The sequence below is a fragment of the Musa acuminata genome, chromosome BXJ3-9 (assembly GCF_036884655.1).
Source record: "Musa acuminata AAA Group cultivar baxijiao chromosome BXJ3-9, Cavendish_Baxijiao_AAA, whole genome shotgun sequence".
NCBI classification, from domain to species: Eukaryota; Viridiplantae; Streptophyta; class Magnoliopsida; order Zingiberales; family Musaceae; genus Musa; species Musa acuminata.
The window spans coordinates 44,061,474-44,083,426 of record NC_088357.1 but is presented as its reverse complement, the minus strand read 5'-3'; the positions used below and the strand labels follow the sequence as shown (position 1 = coordinate 44,083,426).

General features: G+C 35.4%; 2 protein-coding genes across 2 annotated transcripts; one reads left to right on the top strand and one right to left on the bottom strand.

Moving 5' to 3' along the window:
• Positions 1-171: 171 nt before the first annotated feature.
• LOC135648789 (E3 ubiquitin ligase BIG BROTHER-related-like) lies at positions 172-3,815 on the bottom strand. Its single transcript, XM_065166738.1, has 7 exons — positions 3,526-3,815; positions 3,162-3,408; positions 3,033-3,064; positions 2,348-2,383; positions 2,143-2,264; positions 1,945-2,053; positions 172-400 (listed from the first exon to the last, which is right to left on the bottom strand). The coding sequence occupies exons 1-7, from the start codon at positions 3,709-3,711 to the stop codon at positions 347-349; spliced, it is 786 nt and encodes a 261-aa protein (XP_065022810.1). The 5' UTR covers positions 3,712-3,815; the 3' UTR covers positions 172-346.
• A 2,431-nt stretch (positions 3,816-6,246) lies between these two features.
• On the top strand, positions 6,247-17,155 carry LOC135649825 (triosephosphate isomerase, chloroplastic-like). Its single transcript, XM_065168676.1, has 9 exons — positions 6,247-6,524; positions 7,697-7,723; positions 10,951-11,020; positions 11,287-11,410; positions 12,997-13,081; positions 13,205-13,337; positions 13,456-13,629; positions 14,591-14,673; positions 16,892-17,155. The coding sequence occupies exons 1-9, from the start codon at positions 6,348-6,350 to the stop codon at positions 16,946-16,948; spliced, it is 930 nt and encodes a 309-aa protein (XP_065024748.1). The 5' UTR covers positions 6,247-6,347; the 3' UTR covers positions 16,949-17,155.
• Positions 17,156-21,953: the final 4,798 nt, after the last annotated feature.

Sequence of the window (21,953 nt, the reverse complement as noted above, 5' to 3'; positions counted from 1 at the left end):
CGAAAAACTTAGACTTCGAGTTTTTAATTTGTTCTCAGATCCAAAAAAAAAAAAAGAAGGTAAGGATGAAGAATCGCATAAGAGAAATAATCATCATTGAATTAAGTAATCCGTAGGTCATGCAGCAATAATTATTAAGCAGCATAATTGACAAAAAGCATACTCTAAGCACATACTTTGGAGAAGAACATGTCTAGTACAACGAGGATAGCAACTAATGGTAACAACATAATGCAACATTTCTATTTCTCGGAATTACAATCAGTTGCATTTATACTGAATTTTCCTACAGAAGAAACTCCTCAAAAGAATCCAAGAAGATGATGGTAGTTATCATCGGATTATATCAGTCTTGCTTGTTCTCTGATGTAGAAACCTCAGTGTTGCACATAGGACATGCCTACAAGAGAAAATAAAATAAGATTGGTTAATTTCTTACAAAGACTTTCCGAAGGAAAGAAGAAAAAAAAAAGAGCATGCATCGTATATTGGATCCAACAGAAGTGTTACAGAGATTTGCTGTAGCAGCTACAATATCATCCAATGATTTTTATGCTCATTTAGATTCAGTGATTTCTAGGGCACAGCATGCTGGTGCAGCTTTTCTATCTCTTATCGAATCATCTTGGACGTCTTTTCTATATCCATAATGTTTAGCCCAAACTATCAGGTAAGGAGTGGATGCTGTGAAACAATTGTGAGGGTGGAGACCAAAATTATAGGTTAAGAATATGGAACCTTTTGGGTTAGATGACATGGACAACATTGTTTCCGGAAGACTTTGAAGCAGTTAATCAGCATATGAGAACTGCTGTTTAACATAGTTTCTAGAAGACTTTTTTATTCATATATCAATAACTTGATCATGACTCATATTTCTCAAATAAAAAAGTTTCAAGAACGTGGCTTTCCATCTCATGCAATTCTTGTCATGTTCATTATTTTCCATTTAATTTGGTCTTTCTGATTTAACTACTTCAACCAAGGATTCTACCAATGTAGCTAACCAGTCCAATATCTTGTGAAAGAACTTGATTGTTCTGTATGCCAATTAACTAATTGTATCCTTGAATATCAAACTAGAGCTAAACTATACAAGATAGGCCAAAATGAGAAACATAAGAACAAATATCAAACCCCAAACTAGATTTTGGTCAAAGCAGGCATTAAAATACAACAAGTGACTCTTAAGGATTCGTAGGCTGTATTACAAAATGGTGTGCTAACCTCAGCATATTACAATCGTTGAATTCTAAATCAATTTCTGAAAGCATCAAGCATAATTAGACATCTAGTTCCAAGAAGCTTTGACATTTTGGAAGTGCTAGAAAGGCAATAACCTAAAATAGATGACCTCAAATAACTATTATTCCTCAGTCCTCAAACATACAGCAATGCATCAGTTCGCAAGCATTAAACAAGACAAGGTACAAGGAGGCATACACATTATGGATGGATTAATATATAACTAATTGAACCACAACAAACGGTTAATGCAAAGAATTCTACAGCCAAAAAAAAAACCAAGTCTCACAAAAGCCTATCAGGGTCTCAAATTGTCAGGACACTACTTTTCCACTACTAGTGGTTAAGTGGAAGCCAATCTTAGGCGTAAAAAATGAACTTTAATGGCTTAATACTTGTTAGGCGCAAACCTATGAAAACTGAAACTAAGGATCCCACGAACACCTCAAGAAAATAATGAATAGTGCAAAAATCTTCTATGATCAACTGAAAAAAAAAAGTGAATCAAGCTGGTGACAGAAATGGTTATTAAAATAGTGGGCAATCTAGCTGTGGTATTTAAGCACACAAATGCAAGGCTGATCCTTCAATTAAACAATTTGAACTATTAAGTTCATTAAGATATACAAAAAAATTCTAAGTGAAAACATAAGCATTATGAAAAGACAACAAAGCCCTATCATTTTTCTAGAAAATTACCTTATTTATTTGGAGCCACTTGTTTATGCAGTCAGGGTGGTACTTATGCTTGCAAGAAAGCAAGACCAGAGAATCACCATCCTCAAACTCCAGCCGGCATATAATGCATCTGTGGAATTCATTTAAGTGTCACCAGAAGATTAATATCAGAGGTTAAATTGAAGGATATTAAAAGCCTAAAGGGATATGGATGCATACTGTTCAGCATTGTCATCTTGCACACTTTCTGCCTTGTAACTCACTGAAGGCAAAGCAGAAATGGTATCAGCAGAAAGGCCTCTGCTTTCGGTTCCAACTAGCTCACCGAGTGCAACTAGCTCCTAAAGAAGCAGAAGCATTCAAGACCAGCGTGAATAAAGTTTCAACGAAAAGACTTAGACTTTCTTGGGAAATATTCTCTTACCTCATACATGAATTCATCTGGATCTTGCCAAGCATCCTGTGTGACATATAGGACAACTTCATAAGTCCAGTTAGCAGGATCAAAATTAATGTCATTTCACTTAGTTCTCCTAAAAATTTCATTTGAACTGGAATTTGGCAGTTAATGATGTCCATTGGACAATTTTGATACAAATATCAAAGATTTAAGTAACCAGCTTTTCTCTCATAATTATAAACTTCCAGCAAAGTGATTTTCATAATGTGTTATGCAAACATTATCGCACATTCACCCTTCAAACGGAGGCTACAGATATTAAGGTTCAAGTATTTTGCATCTTACTAGATGTCAGCATAGCAACTTTCAGTTGTGTGTGCCATACCACTGCAACGTGGAGAGCTTCAAACTAAGAATGATTATTTTTCAAACTAAAATAAGCTTCTGGCAGAAACATATCTGTTCACAGAATGATGATCTAAACACATTAAAATACCAGAATGACTAAATGAATTGCAGCAAGTATCATACTAGCTGAGATATGACCCAAATGGCATAAAAGAGGTGGAAGAACTCCAAAAGCATATTGTACAATGCTAGCAAACAACAATCTACAGATTCTGTCTAATTTGTACTTCATCATCAAGTGTATAAAATTTCAACGAGTAATGAAAGTAGTAATATCAAAGAAGAAAATTCGATAACTTACCTGAAAGCCACTGTCATGGTCCCCATGATCATCTGGCACCCAGGAAAGACAAGCGGGAAAAGTCAATTGATGTTCCAGAGCAACCAGAAGCCAACAGAAAGCAATAAACTGTAATCAGCAAGCTCTCACATTCATTCAATCCTGCAAGGGCCATCAACCGAACAGCCAGTACCCGCTCCTCCGCGTCCTGCAGGGCCCTCGAGTATGCCTCATCGTTCTCGAAATAGGCGGCGTCCACCTCGTCATCGCTTCCCTCGATGCTCCCGCCGCCCTCGGCCACGTGATCTAGCTCGTCTCCCGCACCTTCCTCATCATAGTCGGAGCTCCAGTAATCGCTGTCATCGCCGTCCATCATTAGCATCGCGTATGCCGTCCCCTGCACCCGATCGCCGACAACAAAAGAACGTCAGGAGGAACCCCACATCCCCAGCAATAAGACAAAGATCCGATTCAACATGGGGGAGCAGGAGAAGGAGATCGGATGATCGGGCACCTGTTCTTGGATGATGCGGAGGAGGGCGAGGTCGGCGTCGATCTGGCTGAGGCTGGTGAAGGGCGCGCGGGCAGGGGGCTCAGCATCCTCGGGAGGCGGCGGAGCGGTCGGAGTGGCGATGGGGAGAGGGCTGCCTTCGTCCGCGGTGGGTTTGTTTCCGGCGCCGCTTTCTTCACCCTTCTCCATAATTACACCGCAAAAGAAGAGAAGAACAGAACTCAAAACAGAGCGAGGGAGCGACAGATACAAAGACGGAGAAGACAGACACACCGATGGAGGGAGAGTGAAGGGAAGAGAGTAATTATATAGAGGCGAGGCGCTCTTCGAAGCCGCTTTCGACATACGAATCATTGTCGAGTAAGAATAGGAATATAATGTGCCGCTGTAAGATTCGTTATATGTTCAATCCAACGGTCGATAAATCGCTACAGTCGGAGCTGGTGGTAACTCGCTCACAATGTTATGACACAAACTAATTATCCCAACTCTTTCGTTTTACCCGTTTCGATTAACCTGTGGGTGGGTCCACAAATCCACCAATAAAGGAGACAGTAGCTGGTTGCGTATACTATAGAGAGTGACTCTTGAATCATGACAGCGGAGCAGTTTAGGTTAACCGATGCCGTAGAGTAGGTCAGGAAACAGAGTTGCCGATGGGATATGACACGCCGTGGTGGAACAGGATACCAAACTCGGATGAGAAGATCGATTCATTGGACTTGAAAATTTGGAAATTAAACTTTCCAAAGGTTTAATTTAAATTTTAAATCATTTAAATATTCAAATAACTAAAATGTCGTCCATTCCATACTTATTATAATTAATTTTTTCCAAGGATAAATAAAGCTTTTTTGACATAGCAAAAAGAAGGAAGAAAACCTTGTCATATTCGTTTATCTCTAATCCTCTTAATTTGTTCTCTTTAACAATATTATAAAATCATTTGCTGTATATTTCCAACGTAATATGATGTATAATTACGTTTAGTTTTAAAAATATTATTGAATTTAAGATCTAATCAGCGATCAATGACCCAACAACAATGTGATAGGATAGATATTCATTCTATTTTCTAATAATTATATGAAACCATATTTGTGAGTGTCTTGATTATTATTTATCTGATAAGTATTAGTTATAAATTCTCTTCGAAACTAGAAACTTATCATCTATGTCTTAATCGTTATATGTTATCTATTATTAACATTTGATTTGATTGATTGTCTCATTAATGGATATTGCAAAGCCAACTAGGTTAGAGATCACTTGTGTTACAAGATTGATGTTGGAAACAGGTTGAAATATATATATATATATATATATATATATATATATATGTATGTATATATATGTATGTATATATATGTATGTATATATATGTATATATATATACATATATATATATATGTATATATATATATGTATATATATATACATATATATATATATGTATATATATATGTATATATATATGTATATGTATATATATATATATATGTATATGTATATATATGTATATATACATATACATATACATATATATATATATATATACATATACATATATATATATATACATATATATATATATGTATATATATATATATGTATGTATATATATATATATATGTATATATGTATATATGTATATATGTATATATATATATATATGTATATATATATATGTATATATATATATATGTATATATATATATATGTATATATATATATATGTATATATATATATATATATATATATATGTATATATATATATATGTATATATATATATGTATATATGTATATATATATATATATATATATATATATATATACATATATATGTATATACAACCGAGTATTAGATTGATATTAATGTGACATTCAAATATTTATGTGTTATTTTTTTTAATCATTTATCGCCTATTGCGTGAACAAATGTAGTCATCACATCCAAAATCACAAATTCTTATAGTTACTAAATTAAAATTTATCTTTTTTTAAAGGACCATTGGTCTAATATTTCAAACCCTAAACACACTTGTGCTTACTCACTATATTAAATCCGAGCATTTTGGTGCTAAGCTTAATTTCGTACCAAAATCATGATATTCTATATTCATGATCGAGCTTGGCCGGTTAAGCCAAGGAAGCTTCTTTAACTCGAATCAGGGTTCCATTTCGGGATCTTGATATCCTAATAATCCGAATCTTGGCGCAAGACGTCTTCGTCGTGGTTCCACGAAATAGTTTACCCGCGTTACGTACCATGCTCTGCATTCTGCATTAAAATTTGTGGGATTCGCATGATGCGTAATCTACTCCGGAGTACGGACCCAATGCATTAAAACATGGTGGGTCCATGTAACACGTGGCAGATATGGTTCTCTTTCTGAGGGAGGAGAATATGTTGGGGTGCAGTCTTGGGACGCTTAACTTGACACTTTTCACTTCGGGGCCCCGATCCAAGAACCAGTAGAGCCGCTCCACGATTTCGAATACCAAACAGCTCTATGCACGTATAAGAACACAAGTAAACCCTCACAATCCCGTTAACTGTAGTCGTGTCGGGTTACGGATCTCATCAATTGGTTTTCTGCTGACGTGACCATAACAGCAATTACGTGTCGGATCGTTGGATTCTTCGATCAGTAAATCCCGGGATATACGTGTCCGAGAAAGAGTGGGGCTTCAGCGTTATCCGATAATTTGTTTTCTCCACCAAACATCTCCCGAGTGGGAAAGCAAAACACGAGAGGAAGGGTTTGGTGAGGCGATCGAAAGAGAGAGAGAGAGAGAGAAGAGAGAGAGGGAAGCAAAGCAATGGCGGCGACGGCGTCATCTCTGGCATCGCAGTTCTCGGGGCTCCGCCGGGAGGTCCTCTCGCGCGAGGCTGCCCCTTCCACCGCCCTCTTCCTCCGCAGCGTTCACTCCCGGATCCGCCTCCCTGCTTCCTGCCGCCCTCCTCGGGGCGTCGTGGCCATGGCCGGCACCGGAAAGGTCCCGCCTCTTCCATCATCACGTAAATATTGCTTGATTGAAGCATCTAATTTTTTTGAGTCGGAGGAATGTCGAAGCAGAATGGATTTATTCACGTTGGAAATCAAGGAAAGATCACATTTGGGAACTAGTCTGAGTATTAATATTTGATGGCCGATATAGTCTATGCGATGACCCAACGAGTACCAATATTTAGTAACACTTTTTCTTTATATTACTTCTGGGGACAGGAATTCGTGTAGCAATAATATACTCCTTCGAAGTGAAAAATAAGGCAAGGTATTGAATGCGATAGATATTCTTAAGCTGTAGTTAAATGTTACCTTGATGGTTTTAGCTTATTGTCAGGACCACTTAGAGATTTTTAAATCCATGTCTGTCTTTTAGATTTGTGAATTCAGTTATGAGAATGTGTTTGTGCGAATGTACGTTTGATACTAGGTGCTTTTGCATACAATATGATGATGTGGTCGAACTTTATGACCATATGTTGGCCATTAGTTGTTTTATAGTTCATCAAGAACTTTTGCGACAATGAATTTAGTTGCCCACTAAAGAATGCTGCTGGTATATGTTTATTGTGGGTGCTCATTTGCTAGGTATATGTACATGGGCTTTTCTTGTACTGAATCAGTATATCTCTATTAAGTACATAGTTTGCCAAAGAAGGAAAGTGGGGGTGATGTTACTTTCATGGTAGAAATTTCATGACAGGACCTTTTAGTGGCTATCAATCTGTGAAAGGTGGTGCGATGATGTACAGGATGGACAGTGTGGATCTATTTGGATTCAATTTTGCTGGACTTAGAGGGTTGTGTTGTTAGATGAGCCACTACCTCTTTATGTCTATCTCTTTGGTAAATCTTTTGCAGTTTTTGGGATATTTATTGTTATCTTATGTTTCTTTCTCTTATATACTTGTACATGGTGATAGAAAGCAAACTACTTATCACTTATACAAGAAAATGAGATATTTTGTTAATGCTATATATATCTGTTTCTTTCCTGTAAATATATAAATTTCGTTTTCATTATTTAAGTAAACAGGCATCAACATGCAACACAGAGTACAGGTCTATATGTATGCACAAATTGAAGATTTTCTTTATGGATTTGTGATACTCTTACTAATCTGTGTTCTATCTGATATTTTTCTTTTCATGTGCTTGCAGTTTTTTGTTGGAGGCAACTGGAAATGTGTAAGTTCAAACATTTCACTTCTTTTTTTGTTCTGTTTTCTTTTCCATTTTCTTGGGGTCAATGCCAACAGTTCATTGTGAGATTACACATAATGTTTTACAGTCAAAATTTCATTTCCTGTGCATCTTTTAGAATCTGTTCTTGTTCTTAAGAGTGGCAGCTTTTTCCCATCAGGATAATTTTAAATAATCAACAACAGGAGATCATTGGATAAATAGTCTTGCAGTTGTGATGGTTAACATCACGGAAATTTAGTCATGAATTTTGACACTAAATTACACACCATTTGGAGCATATATAACTAGCCTGAACTTTATAGAACAAGGATGCTGGGTAGGGCTTTAAACCAGAAAAGTGAAGTATAATAATTTCTATTTGCCTTGTTAGTAGACTTGTAATTACAGGAAGTTTTAGTAAGAGATCGTTTGTCAAATAAACATTAAAGTTCTGTGAGTTCGAAGTTAAATTAGAAGAGTTGTTTATCTATGACAACTAAGTTTACTACTTTTTTTGTAGTACTGTGGTTTTACCTTCATTATCAAGTCTGATAAACTGGTTGTCAATTTATTTTCTAAATGGGATTTGTTTCTCCCGACAAGAAGTAACCAGTATATGATTTCTACTTCTAGATAATATAAAGCTTTGCTCAAACACATCCAACACATTAGAAACTAACCAGTCCTCCATTCATGGTTGTTACTTGTTGGTATTCATAGTTGTTACTTCTTGGTATTTATGCCAATAAAATTTCATGATCATCACCAATTTGCTGCCCTACTTTTGTGTTTGACTTTAGATGCTGTCTACATTGATCAGGGATAGCATTTTCTTTAGAGACTATAATCTTAAGTTATATATGTTGACTTTTATGAGTCTTGTCATCTACATAATAGATCAGGAGAATCTCTAGAAGCATGGGAAGGCTGATTTTGTAGACGTTCTGATTGAGAAATTATATGCTAAACTGAATGCAAAAGGATGATTTTTTTTACTTGACATTCTTACAATTTTTTGGTACCTGCCAATCCATCAAAAAGCTATGCCCATTAGATGGGACTGACTCTACACAGTTACATTTTAATACTCCCCTTCAGATGTGTACTACATGCAACTTGTATTAAATGAGGATGTAAATTATGCTCTGTGAGTATTGAACAGAGGATCTCCTGCTCTTTTTTTGACCCCTGCCATTCCATCTAAAAGTTTAAGCCTAAGACGTGACAAGGTTTATATTCTTGTAGTCCAAGCTATATTTCATTACCATAGTTCGTTCTAACTTGCTTTCTTATTTTTATAGTCCAAGCTATAACAGTAGGATGTCATGGAGAATGATACACGGTAAAAAAAAAAAAAAATCAAAAGTTGACTCTCAGATAGAGAACTGACTTGTTAAGCAGGCTTTGGTGTACTACTGAAGTACTGATCAAGTAATACAAATATCTTATATTGAACACAAGAAATTCATGAATAGGATGCATCATGCTTTTTTTTCTTCTTGGATAAGTATTCCATCTTGTTGACAATACAATTGAGGAAAAATCATTTGAGGTGATATGGACATGCTTGGAGAAGACTTGTCTTGGTTTTACGAAGTGAGTTGATCAGGACTTATGGTGCAAAAGTAGCAAAGTGATATTTAAGAAAACTTTATTATAAGCAAGAAAAATAAATTTTGCTACTCTTAGTTTAACTTGGAAGATTGCCTCACATACCACTCATGGTGGGAAAATATCGATGTAGGCGACCTGAATGGAACTCTAATGCTCATTTGTTGTTGTTGTTGTTTAGATGTTCCATTTCTGGTGTAAAACATGATATTAAGCAAATTTAGAGATTCATGAAGAAGACATGGATCTATAAAGAATGACGGGAAGTCTGTAGAAACATCATTTCCGGAGTTTGATTTGAATAGCATATTTTAACTTTAGTTTAATATCTTCACTTGGAAAGGATTACATGCTATTGACTTAACACCAGGTATAATTTGATCCTAATGGTTGTGAGTTTTCTTGACTTTGTGTGGCCAACTATGACTGTCACAACCTAAATTGACATTAAAATTGACCCATAAACTTGATAGGCATAAAATCACGTGGGCCAAAGGCCCCAAACTGCACTATGATGTCCAAGTTAATGGTTTTTGGTCAATCATCTCTATATTATCATAATCATCCTCCCACATCAGCTGTGGATGTGGAGCTAATCTCCCATACTTGAAGGGATGGCCTCGCCAAGATCCAAAACCAGCATTCGGGTGACTCCACACTATCTCTAGCATCATCCATAGTGCTCCTTTTTAACTTAAGCCTTGTTGTAATACCTAGTACTAAATAGGCTCTGTTTTTCTTGTCATGATCTGGTTCAATCCCATTTTATGTGGTTTAAACGTTAAAGTACTGAAGCCCAATTTAATGGTACTAGGTCCATGTAGCCTTATGTATCATCATAGATATCCTCCAATATTGAATTATGACTATTTGCAGTGTCAAAGTGACATTTGTGACATTTAAATCACTTTATCATGACTTCTGGAATCAACTTTGGCTGTATAAGCTAGGCATGAGAAAAGTAGTTCATGTTTTTACACTAGAATGGCTGATTTAACTTTAGTGAGTCTTGTATGAGTTTTTTGCTACAGATACCTGTAGTTATGTAGTCTATAGCTGAGGCAGTTTTCTTTTTTTTGTGTATTTGTCATTCTGCAAGTTCTAATATTTCTCTCAGTAATATGTAGAATTTGAGTAGGTTTATTTTCATGGAGTAAAATGTAAATTTTATGGCTTGAGTTTCTATGGATATTTCATTTTTTTTATGCAATGTTTGTATATGTTCTTTCTTCATTCTTGTATGTTAACAGGATTTTAGAGTTCTTAAACTGACAAATGTTATTTAGTATTTTCCTTTGTTCTCTTGGATATTTACCATTAAACTGAAGTGGTTTGTCTTTGTTATATGTATGACATTGTTTCTTAGTGCATCTTGGCTTTGTTGGAAATTGACAAAATCTTTGAACGTATGATAATTTGGATCTGATGGTAACCATTCTCCCTTCTCAGAAATTAACCACAATCTCTAAAATTGATGCTAATATCTCGACTCTTAAAGTTCATCATTGGTTCCAAGACTCAAGTTTTCTCAGTTACCTCTTCATATATTGTATTTCTGATGTATCTTTTTCTTATACTATATTACATAACTTATGACTTGATTCTTTTTGTTTTCCTAGAATGGGACGAGGGATTCAATTACTAAACTTGTTGCTGATTTGAATGATGCAAAGTTGGAAACTGATGTAGGTGAGATTATTAATCATCCTCATTATACAGTTGTATGCTTTGCAAACTTGTTATGTGACTATATGCTTCATTTGGCATGATCTACAACACAATACATATACTTGCGCCTCCCTTACCAGATGTAGGCCAATACTTTAGTCTGTTCCATGTGAACTATACTGAGATGAAAGAGATTTCCAAGTGTCTGATTTGTAATTATCTTACTGCAGATTCTACTATGTGATTTTGAAATGTTCTTACTCTAATTTGACATGGGAATAATGCAGATATTGTTGTAGCGCCTCCATATATCTATATTGACCAGGTCAAGCAATCATTGACCGATCGTATTGAGATATCTGCTCAGAATTCCTGGATTGGGAAAGGTGGAGCTTTCACAGGAGAAATCAGGTCACCACCACTGAAAATTTTCGGTTGATGGTTTCTATGCGCAATTATCATTTATTTAATAGAATAACAATCACTACAGATTTACTTAATTTCATGTTTAAGAATGTATTTTCTTTGTTACATGTGTGAAGATTTAATATTAAAAGAGGAAAGTCTAAATCATGGACTTAGATTAATGAACTTTCATGAAATGGGTTATAAGGAACTACTTATACATAGTGACATCCTCACTTAAGGTATTTTACTACATAGTAGGCTGGAAGATTGATAGCTATTCCTGAGGTACTATAAATAGAGAGTAAGAAGAGAACCTTAGTGCATGATGCACCCACTATTGTTGGTTAAAGGGTCAGATCGAGCCTTGCCCCTACATGAGAATAGATTGTTAACAAGTTTGCACAATAACAAACTCATGATGCCTAAAAGCATGGTATCTATTAATTTTACCCATGAAATTATCACACCTTAGAAGTTCATGTGACAATTAAACAACTATGATGATCTTTTGTTGAATATTAAAATAGTGGATCGTGATTCTTCCAAATGAAAAGTTAGATACTATTGCAGGTGCTAACTACTATTCTTTCTTTTTATTAGGTGAGTGTGTTTTTATTGTTGACACATAAGTTGTTTGGTTGACTCAGGCTTTATTAGGATGCATGTACTGATTGAACTCTCTAATAGGAAGCTGCTATTGTAGCTTTCCATGTAGATGATGAAGTTTTAGTGGCAATGGATGTACTCGGGCAAATGAAGTTTTTTTCCTCAATATTTCAACGAAAGATGGTAGAACAATTGCCAATAGCATCTAACATCCTGCTATTGCTTGAGAATGAGTCTTGAAGAATATTGAGTGAAGTCTTAGTATAGCAGCATCTCACATCCTGTTATTGCATGAGACTGTCTTGAATTATAATAGTGAAGTCTTCCTGGACTTGCATAACACTAACACATTTGGAGCCACATATATGCTCCGTCTTTAAGTATCTGCAACTAAGCAAGTCTCATAATGCTTCAACTATTTTCAACTAAATCGAAGCATCTTCATCTACAATGTTCCACACTCGATTCCTGATCCAAGAGCATTAACACGCCTGCACTGAGTTAGTATGTTGGCACCAGTGATAATATATGAATTCAGCCTCTTATCAGTTCAACTACCTGAACCTGTAGATTTCTGCTGAGCATAAAAAGATATGAGTTTTCATTTATTCATACAATATTATGCATGTCAATTCCTAATCTTCCCGTCATACTACCTTTGCATATAAGGTAGTGCTCTTCTGTGCTATATTCTAATCTGAGATATCTTTGATTGCAATATGTAGTCTTTGCTTTCTGTATTTCATATTCAATACCTTAGCCTTTTGTGAACCGACTTTAGTGGTCATATTGGAAAAGATCCCAATATTAATGTGATTGTTTATTGTAGCTGACAGCCTATATCTTTTTGAATATTGTCTTTGGACAGTAACATCTTGCACATGCAGAGAAGCTTGCAACCTTACCTTTCTGTTTTCAGAATCTTATTTTGTTTTATCAGCTGAACATGTCATATAATCACTTATGTCGATTTTGATTTACAGTGCAGAGCAGTTGGTAGATATTGGTTGCAAGTGGGTTATTCTAGGCCATTCTGAGCGCAGACACGTTATTGGTGAGGATGACCAGGTACCCATTTTAGATGATTTTTGAATATAAGCTATACTTATAATCTTCTGGATAATTTACTGAATAGGTTAAGGAATTCACTTATCTCAAGTTTATTATTGTAATAAAGGTTTTTGATTCCAGTTTATTGGGAAGAAGGCTGCATATGCTTTGAGCCAGAATCTTAAGGTAATTGCTTGTATAGGAGAGAAACTTGAAGAGAGAGAAGCAGGAAAAACCTTTGATGTCTGTTTCCAGCAGATGAAAGCGTTTGCAGGTATTGTTCAACTTATACTTTACCCAAACAACACAATACATTTGTGCTGTTTATGGGGAAAAAAAGTAGGAGCCACAGCTGCAGAATTATGCTCAATGCCCTTAATCATTTATCACAGATAGCATATCGAATTGGACGGATGTTGTTATCGCATATGAGCCTGTATGGGCTATTGGCACTGGAAAAGTGGCTACTCCCCAGCAGGCTCAAGAAGTGCACCTAGCTGTGCGTGATTGGCTTAAGAAGAATGTCTCAGCTGAAGTTGCTTCTTCCACTCGTATCATCTATGGAGGTAATCTTTATAGCTTTTTATCTGCATGACAAATTTCACTTATCACAAATCTAATGAATCCAGTATGATTGTGATTTTTTACATTTGAAATGTGAAATTTCACTTCTCCACCAGACTGGGAAACCATTACTGGTCTTTACAGAGAAAACTTTGCCAATGCTTATAATTTTATCTTTCTGTTGGTATACTGGTTCTTCTGGTACTTAGGTAGAATTTGTGGTTTCTTTTCCTTTTAGTGCTTGAAATTTGACTAGACAATAATAAAAAAAGTAACTCAAATACCTGGTTATTGTAAGTGGAAGTCTTTAGCACCTACATACTAACATAGCACTTCCTCTCCTTTCAGCTATTTCATCAAATACTTCATTTGACTTGAATTATCATCATCTTCATTGTCCAAAGTCTTTTAAGGTCGTGAATAGTTACGATCATCTTTGTTGCTTGCATGCTTTCCATGGCTAATCAATAATGGGCAAGAAGTCTTCAGTATTGATATTTTCTATAGCAGAACACTGCTACTACTTGCATAATATTGTACTTATAATAGCTGGTTTTACATCTAGAGAAAATGGGAGAGTGGCCTTATCTTTCTGCGCAAACTTTTCATGATATTTTTGTCTAAGTTATTATAAAATAGAATATTAGCATGTTTGGGGTTTCTTTTCCTTCATGTAATTAGATTAAAGGTACCAGATTTTGCATTTGTGAAAGAACTATATTTGTTTGACAACTTCTAACCTGATTGATTAAGTTTGATTGCCATTATTCTTTCTTTTTACAACATTGATTTTCTTACATGACCATTTTGTGGTAAACTTTTTTGTGGACCAGTTTTGGGCTGCAATAAGGAACTTTTATTCTGTAAGCAGGAGAGATTTTTTTAAAGGAATTTCTAATTCATTTGATTCTTGAGCATTGGATAATTCATATTGCTAACAGAAACTGTCATGGCCTGTTCCAGGTTCTGTGAATGGGAACAATTGTTCAGAACTTGCTAAACAAGAAGATATTGATGGATTTCTTGTTGGAGGTGCCTCTCTAAAGGTACCATTAACTTTGCTGTTGTTGTGCTGCAATTTTGTTTGCTGAGACATTCATAGTTACTGATTCTCTGATATGGAGTTAACATTATAGAGCTTGATACCTGGGTTCAGAAGAAATTTATCTGTTCCCACATGCTTGCTTAGTGAAATACATCTTGGTTCCCATTGGTTCTAACCATTGGGTAGATTATGTAATTTAGGAATTCTAAATTAGTTTTTGTTGAACAAACTACTCCATGAAGCACTTTTTTGAAGGTTTTAGCAATAAGCGGCTATTCTGTTCTTAGGAAAGCTTAACATCTTTAGGAAGATATGTGGGAGAAGTTGCAATCTGGGATATATTTATTTTATTATAAGGTAATAGTTGCAACTGCAGATAACTGGAGTTGTTTATGGGTCTACCTAATCAATAACTTGCAAATAATACATTCACAAGCTATGATGCAACAACTACTATTTGTCCCCACGCACAGATTGTTGCAGTGCTGTGCTATAATTGCAGATAATACTATTTTGTCACTACATTCATAAGCTAAGTGCAGTTCTATAATTGCAGTCAGAACCAGTAAAACTTAATGCTTTCATTTCAAATATTCTTATTCCTCAAAATGGCACTTCTGAAATTTAATTAAGCATTTCTATAATCTATGTTCACCAAACCTTGCAATATGTGCAGATATGGCATTTGCTTCAGCCTTTATGAGTTGGCAATTAAATAGTATGTGCAGACCTTGTTTGTCTGTTGGTGTTATAAATTTTTGAGGTTAATGTTTAAACCTTTTTTCCTAGTGTTGTGACCTGCATTAAGTCATTGATATATTCACATCTATACATATTTGAACATTACTGCCTCTGTGCTTGCCTGAAGGTGCAGGCCTGTATTTTGTGTATGTCAATGGAGGGCATAGGAAAAATCTGGGTATTTAAAGATTTCTGATAACATCTCTTAGGATATATGATGTGGATTGACCTTTCAACAGAGGATAACTTTTGAGGCAAGAAGTGTGGATGAAATCAACAGAGGTAGAACATGAATGCTGGGAATCAGTGGAATTCATCATGCTTAGAAGAACAGAATATGAAATCAAACTTAAATCAAAATCTTTCAGAAAAGTTTCATATATATTACAGGTTTAGCTGTCCAATATCATATACTAGTTGCTGAATGTATGAAGCTATTTAGTACTTTAAAATGTAAATCTGATTAGATAGTTACTATACTGAGTATCATTTAATACGACATGGAGTGATCTAACAATTATTGGAAGCATGCCATTCTTTGAAAATAGTTCCTATAAAGTTAAATGTAGCTTTGTGCAAGTATGATGTAATCATGGCAACTGAAAATATTTTTCTTGTGTGCATCATCACCTCTTGATGCATGTATCAGTAAAACCTATTAGTTAGAATGATAAAAACTGTCCAATGGTTATACTGGGATCTGAGTAAGAATATTTGGTCTCATGCTCATATAAAGTGATATCTTCCTTTGCTACAGATAATATCTGGTATCCATGCTCCGAAGTTGTTTGAAGGCAGAAATCAGTAGATGAACAGTTAAAGCATGTTATACATTATTAACTTGTTTAATTGGGAACAAAATTTGGTTTTGCCAGTGAACATGGATCTCAGATGGAATATTAAAGACCAAGTTCAATCTTCTATGAGACAAATGCATGCGGTCTAGTTCAAAATTTTCTTTTTGTTTGCATTTTTTTCATCTTTTTAAGAATGACAAGTAACTTTGTTTTTCCTCTTTTGAGTTATATAACTTATGATATCATATTCCTAGCTTCTGCTGATCTAAGTTTTCAAGATCCATTCACGCAAATTCAACTTGAATGCTGTTTTTAGCCCAAAAGTGCTGCAACTTATGCTTTTTATTATCTGTGTTTGAGTTTGGACACATTGTTTAGTTTGCACAAAATCGTATCTGTGATCATCAATCAGGAGGTTGCTTGTGTTTTTCTTCGTACATCCTGTTGTGGCCAAAGGCAATTTTTACTTGGTTAGTCTGTGTGGTGCATATTCTAATTAGGACTTGGATTAGCTTTGGTATCTCTATGATTAGTCATATATAACTCTAAAAGCCTCATGTCATACACAATCTAATAAAAGTTAGGAGATTGTACTGATATGTATATTGAATTTTCCTTCCAGAAATTAATTAATCCAAAGCTATTTGTACTAATTACTCCAACATTCACATGTTTGTGCAGGGACCAGAGTTTGCCATCATTGTCAATTCCGTGACCTCAAAGAAAGTTGCTGCTTGATGATCGCCATTCAACTCGAAGATGGATACGACAGGATCACAAATCGAAATCCGAAGTTCGGGTTGATGCTTGGCAATCTTATTCAGCTAAAAGAGTTTGGGAAGAAAACCTGAATCATAAGCATATGTGGTATATTGTAGCCCGATTTTGCCAACATTCTATCATACTTATATCAATAATTCGATATGTGATCTTGTTTTAAACTCATGGAAGGATTTCATTCGTTTATTTTATATCAAATTTTATATCAAATGAAGGCCTTGGTCATCAGCATATGGAGGCCGTGTACCACTAAGGGGTGCACGTATTAGTGAGTCTCATAGGGGGCTTGATCATATAGAGGTATGATCAGAGCAGTTGGAGAGTTAGATTGCTCTAGAGCTCATATTCACTTAAGTCAGAGGACAGAGCCGAGTAAACAAACATTGCTACCAAGGAATAAGAACGGAACAAAATCAATGTGAGCCCTATAACATGATGATGGAGGCCATGCATTTGAGTTGTAGTATATCTTTCCATCAACTAAGGGGAATTGCTCAGAGAACTGGTGTTGAAGAAAATGGTTGAAATGGGCGAGAAAATGATAATGAGCCCAAAGGGACTCAACTACCTAAAACTAAGCATTGATTAGAATGCAAGTTGACTCAGAGGAGTGCCGTAATACTGTAGAAGCGTATCTACTGATTGCGAAGAAAGGGATACAGATGCAAGACAATAGATGGTAGGACCATAGGTATGTCAGTGCTATGGTATCGTAGAGATGGAACTTTCGAGAAGTCATCGATCCCTTGCTCTCATTGAGGGAGAGCATTGTTGAATCTCATATTTTTTATGATGAAATTAATTGATAAGTTTATGGACTAATATATTTTTGAGATAAGTGACATAAGAAATATTTCGATCACGGACTCGAACTATCAAAAGGCAAACTGTTAAAGTAGGAGAATCAGACATTATGCTAGAAAAAGTATCATATCGAAAATTGGACATTGAGCCGAAGGATTAGTCGACGTGCCAAAGATTAGACTTCATGCTATAAGTTCGAGCATTGTATTAGAAGGATCATGTATTGTGCTAAAAGATTGGATACCATGGAAAAGTTGACATGTCGATAGATCGAACGATATACCAAAGGAAAGGACGATATACCAAAGGTTTGGACAAAGTACTGGAAGATCGAATGACATGTAGGAATGACGTACAATGTGCTGAAAGCTAATAATTATGCCAGATATGTGGTTAGATTGTGCTGAAAGCTAATAAAGTAGGCAGTATATGGTGCTATACTTTTCTACTCAGAGGAGTAAGTAATAGAGAAGACGATATAATCCTAAAGGAGACCCAAACTATTGGAGACTTACTCCAAATTGGGATGAAATTTTGCTCTCTTTTTTTTAAACTTCTTATATTCTAGAAGTTTAATGGCAATAAGAAGGCAAATCGTAATAGTTAACACACAAGGAGTGCTAACACTTTAAGTGTTCCGGAAGTATGAGTAAAAAGTAGGTGGAGTCTAGTAACTAGCTCAATGCATGGCGTACAACCCTCAAAGATGCAAACGAAGTTAATTAACCTTTGTCTTCTTAACTCTTAAGAGAATGGGTGAAATAGAGTATCTCAATTTTCTTATTTATCTAGTAGAGGAGCTCTACACATGTTCAAAGACCTTTCGAAGAAACTTGGTGCAAGACAATAATTGTCAAATCCTCACTAATGGTGGTTGATGCTATTGAGAGTAAATTATCAACTTCATTTCTCAACAGAATGCCAATTGAAAACAAAAGTAATGTGAACCCACATAAAGGTAACAACTAAGTAGAAGAGGAGTCGATGGACAAATTTTGTGAAGGAAAGACTCCAAAAACTTAAGTCTATGAGTCGTTGCTCGTTAAAGCTACAACAAGCATCCACCAAGTTCAAGCAGTATGAGATGCTTGAAAGACTATTGTATAATAAGAAAGGTCTTTTCTTTCATTTAAAGGATCCATAGGAACCAACAAGGATTAACACAACTCAACCAACCCCACACCATAGTCAGAGTTATTGGTGAGTTGAGGCAGTATGACTGATTAACGCTCGATTACTCAATAATAGTGGTAGAGTGTAGTTAGGAGCTAAGAGGTGCATTACAACTAAAGCAAAATATGAAAGATTCAGCAAAGACAAAGAGATGTAGTGTCTGCAAAGGCTTTGACGAGGACATCGAAGGAATAAGTGACGGAGAATATTATGAATAAAGTTATAAACAAGGTATTCGATGTAATGTTTATATATGTCTGTGTCTTTTGGTTTTATTCATATTTTACATAGTATGTAGAGGGCTTATAGTAGGCTTGGTAGCTCCATTTTGATTGACTTTTGTAGTTGTTTGTGACTTGTAAACATAGGTTATGTGCAGTCATCATACAAAAGTAAAATTACCCAGAAATAAACCATCCAAGCAATCATTTTAGGGCTTCTCTAGCTCCATAGAGTGGCATGGAGTATTAACCAGCACAACACCTAGAAGCTACCTAGGTGGCACGAGGCTGGATGGGCCTTTGGCATAGTGTCTAGGGTTGATTCATTACCTTATTCCATAGTAGTGTTATGTGAGCACTTATGGGGACTTTTAGTTGTGACAAACCATCTTAAACCATTTATCGTATGATTGTTCAGAATTTGCAAAGTCTATATTCAAAGCCATATCTATTATGAAGTGTTTGCTGAAATGGCTGCTTGTGAATCTCGAGTTAATTTTTTTCTCTAACTCGTCTTCTCTTTTATAGGTCCATAAGGGATCATAAGAGATTTCGAGAAAACTAATCCTTTGTAGACGAACACACAAGGGTATAGCATAACTTAGATAAAACTAAGTCCATAATAATGTGGCAGTGAGGTGTCAGTCGTATGATACTAATGTTTTAGTCATTGGTATTTCAATCGTGTTAGAGTACTATTGTCGTGTTAGAGTATTTCAGACCGCTATTATCGTGTTAGAGTACTTTTGGCTATTTCGATCGTGCTATCGTTGAATAAAACACTTTAAGTTGTTTCGATCACACTATTGTCGAAGGGAATGCTTTGGGTTATTTTGATCACGATGTCATCAAAGAAAACACTTTGAATCATTTTGATCATGTTATCATCGAAAAAAGCACTACGAGTTATTTTAGTTGTGCTATCGTTAAAGGAAGTATTTCAAGTCATCTCGATCATATTATCATTGAATGAAACACTTTGAATCACACCTCTTATGCAAGAAAGATACTACTTCATGATAGATATGGTCACAGTAGGTGATACCATAATCCGACATGATTTGGATTATTCCGATGAACACCCTATGCTCAACCTAGTTAATTTTTTTTTAGCCTTGCCAAGTTAGTCCTCAAGCATTTATGAGATGAGCCATAAAATCAGTGAATATATATATATATATATATATATATATATATATATATATATATATATATATATATATATATATATATATATATATAATGACTATTTAAGTCAAGAAATACTTCCCTGATAGACGTCTGAGTCTATTTGCTTTGGCTTGAAACCTCAGCAATCACGTTGAAGCAGACTACAGCTCACGATCGCGTGGTTGTGGTACTTGTACTATGCTATTGTAAGTCATGACGAACCTTATCTTGTTTAGACAATGATAATGTTTGACTTGTCGATGCATCTTGATGACTTGATAATATCGGGCCATGACTTGTCGAGGCATAAAGCACTACAGCTCCAAGCTCGTAGAGTGCTGCTTGGCCACGCTTCACTTTATAAACGGCAAGTTGCAATAACGGTTCTATCACGCTGCCTTAACTCTTTATCGTCCTAAATAGTGATCAGCAACTGTAGCGGTTGGGGCTTCGGCTATGTTGGTACAGAGAGCAACCTTTTAGAGGTTCAACTAAAACAAATCATCTCTCCGAGGTTATGTTGGTATCGGGAACTATCTCTTTAAGTATTTATTCATGATGATAATACGAACTATCTCTTTAGAGGTTCTACCTTGTTGGTGTCAGGAGTCATCTCTTAGAACCCATACTATTGAACTTCCAATATCCTTACTCTCACATTAATATCGATAATGGAAAAAGTGGTATGCCCTAATTATGATGTGTTCAATCCAAGATACGATAATACCCAATCAATTTGACCTCACGCTAAGATGTTGGTTGCATAGCACTTAGGTTCGACACGAGGCATTAAGGTGTTGATCACGTAGTCTTAATATGTCGATCATATGATAATGAGATGTCAAACACACATGATTCTAAAGTATAATTCACGTAGCATTGAGATGTCGACCACATGATATTAAGATATCAATCATATGATACTAAGATATCAATCGTATGATAAAAAAATATTAGACATATGATACCAATCTCATGAGTATGAGATATCAGTCATATCATTAGTCTCATATTAATTAATAATATGCCAATGGACAGTAATCACAAAAGCATTAAGAAACAAAGTACATCATAATGATTGAACTAAGACCATATCCACATCCACCGAATGGAGCAACTCTCGTTTTTCCAGTTCGTCTTAGGAAAAAATGTGGTGAAGTATAGATACCATTTCTTTGTTATTCACGGATGTATTGGCAAAGATCGCTATTGAGCCAATTTACATAGTATTTTGAAAAGTTGAGATGAAAAAATAAAAGACCACACATGGACAATCTAATTCATCATACATGATAAGCTACAATGATATCAGGACCCAAGGAATAATTTCAATGCATCTGCTTGCACCGAGATCACCGATCATAGATGGAACAGCCAAATGCACAAACATCTTCACGACATGGATAAAAAGATGAGTAAATTATATTATAAATTCTAAAGTATTCATTTAAATGTATGCATAATTTTCGTAATTTCTGGTCATTTTGCAATGATTACTTCAATCTGACATACCACAATATCCATATGATTTGGTCACTGAATCTGACATTGTTGGAGTCTTATTCGAAATGTGAAATATATATATACAGAAAAAA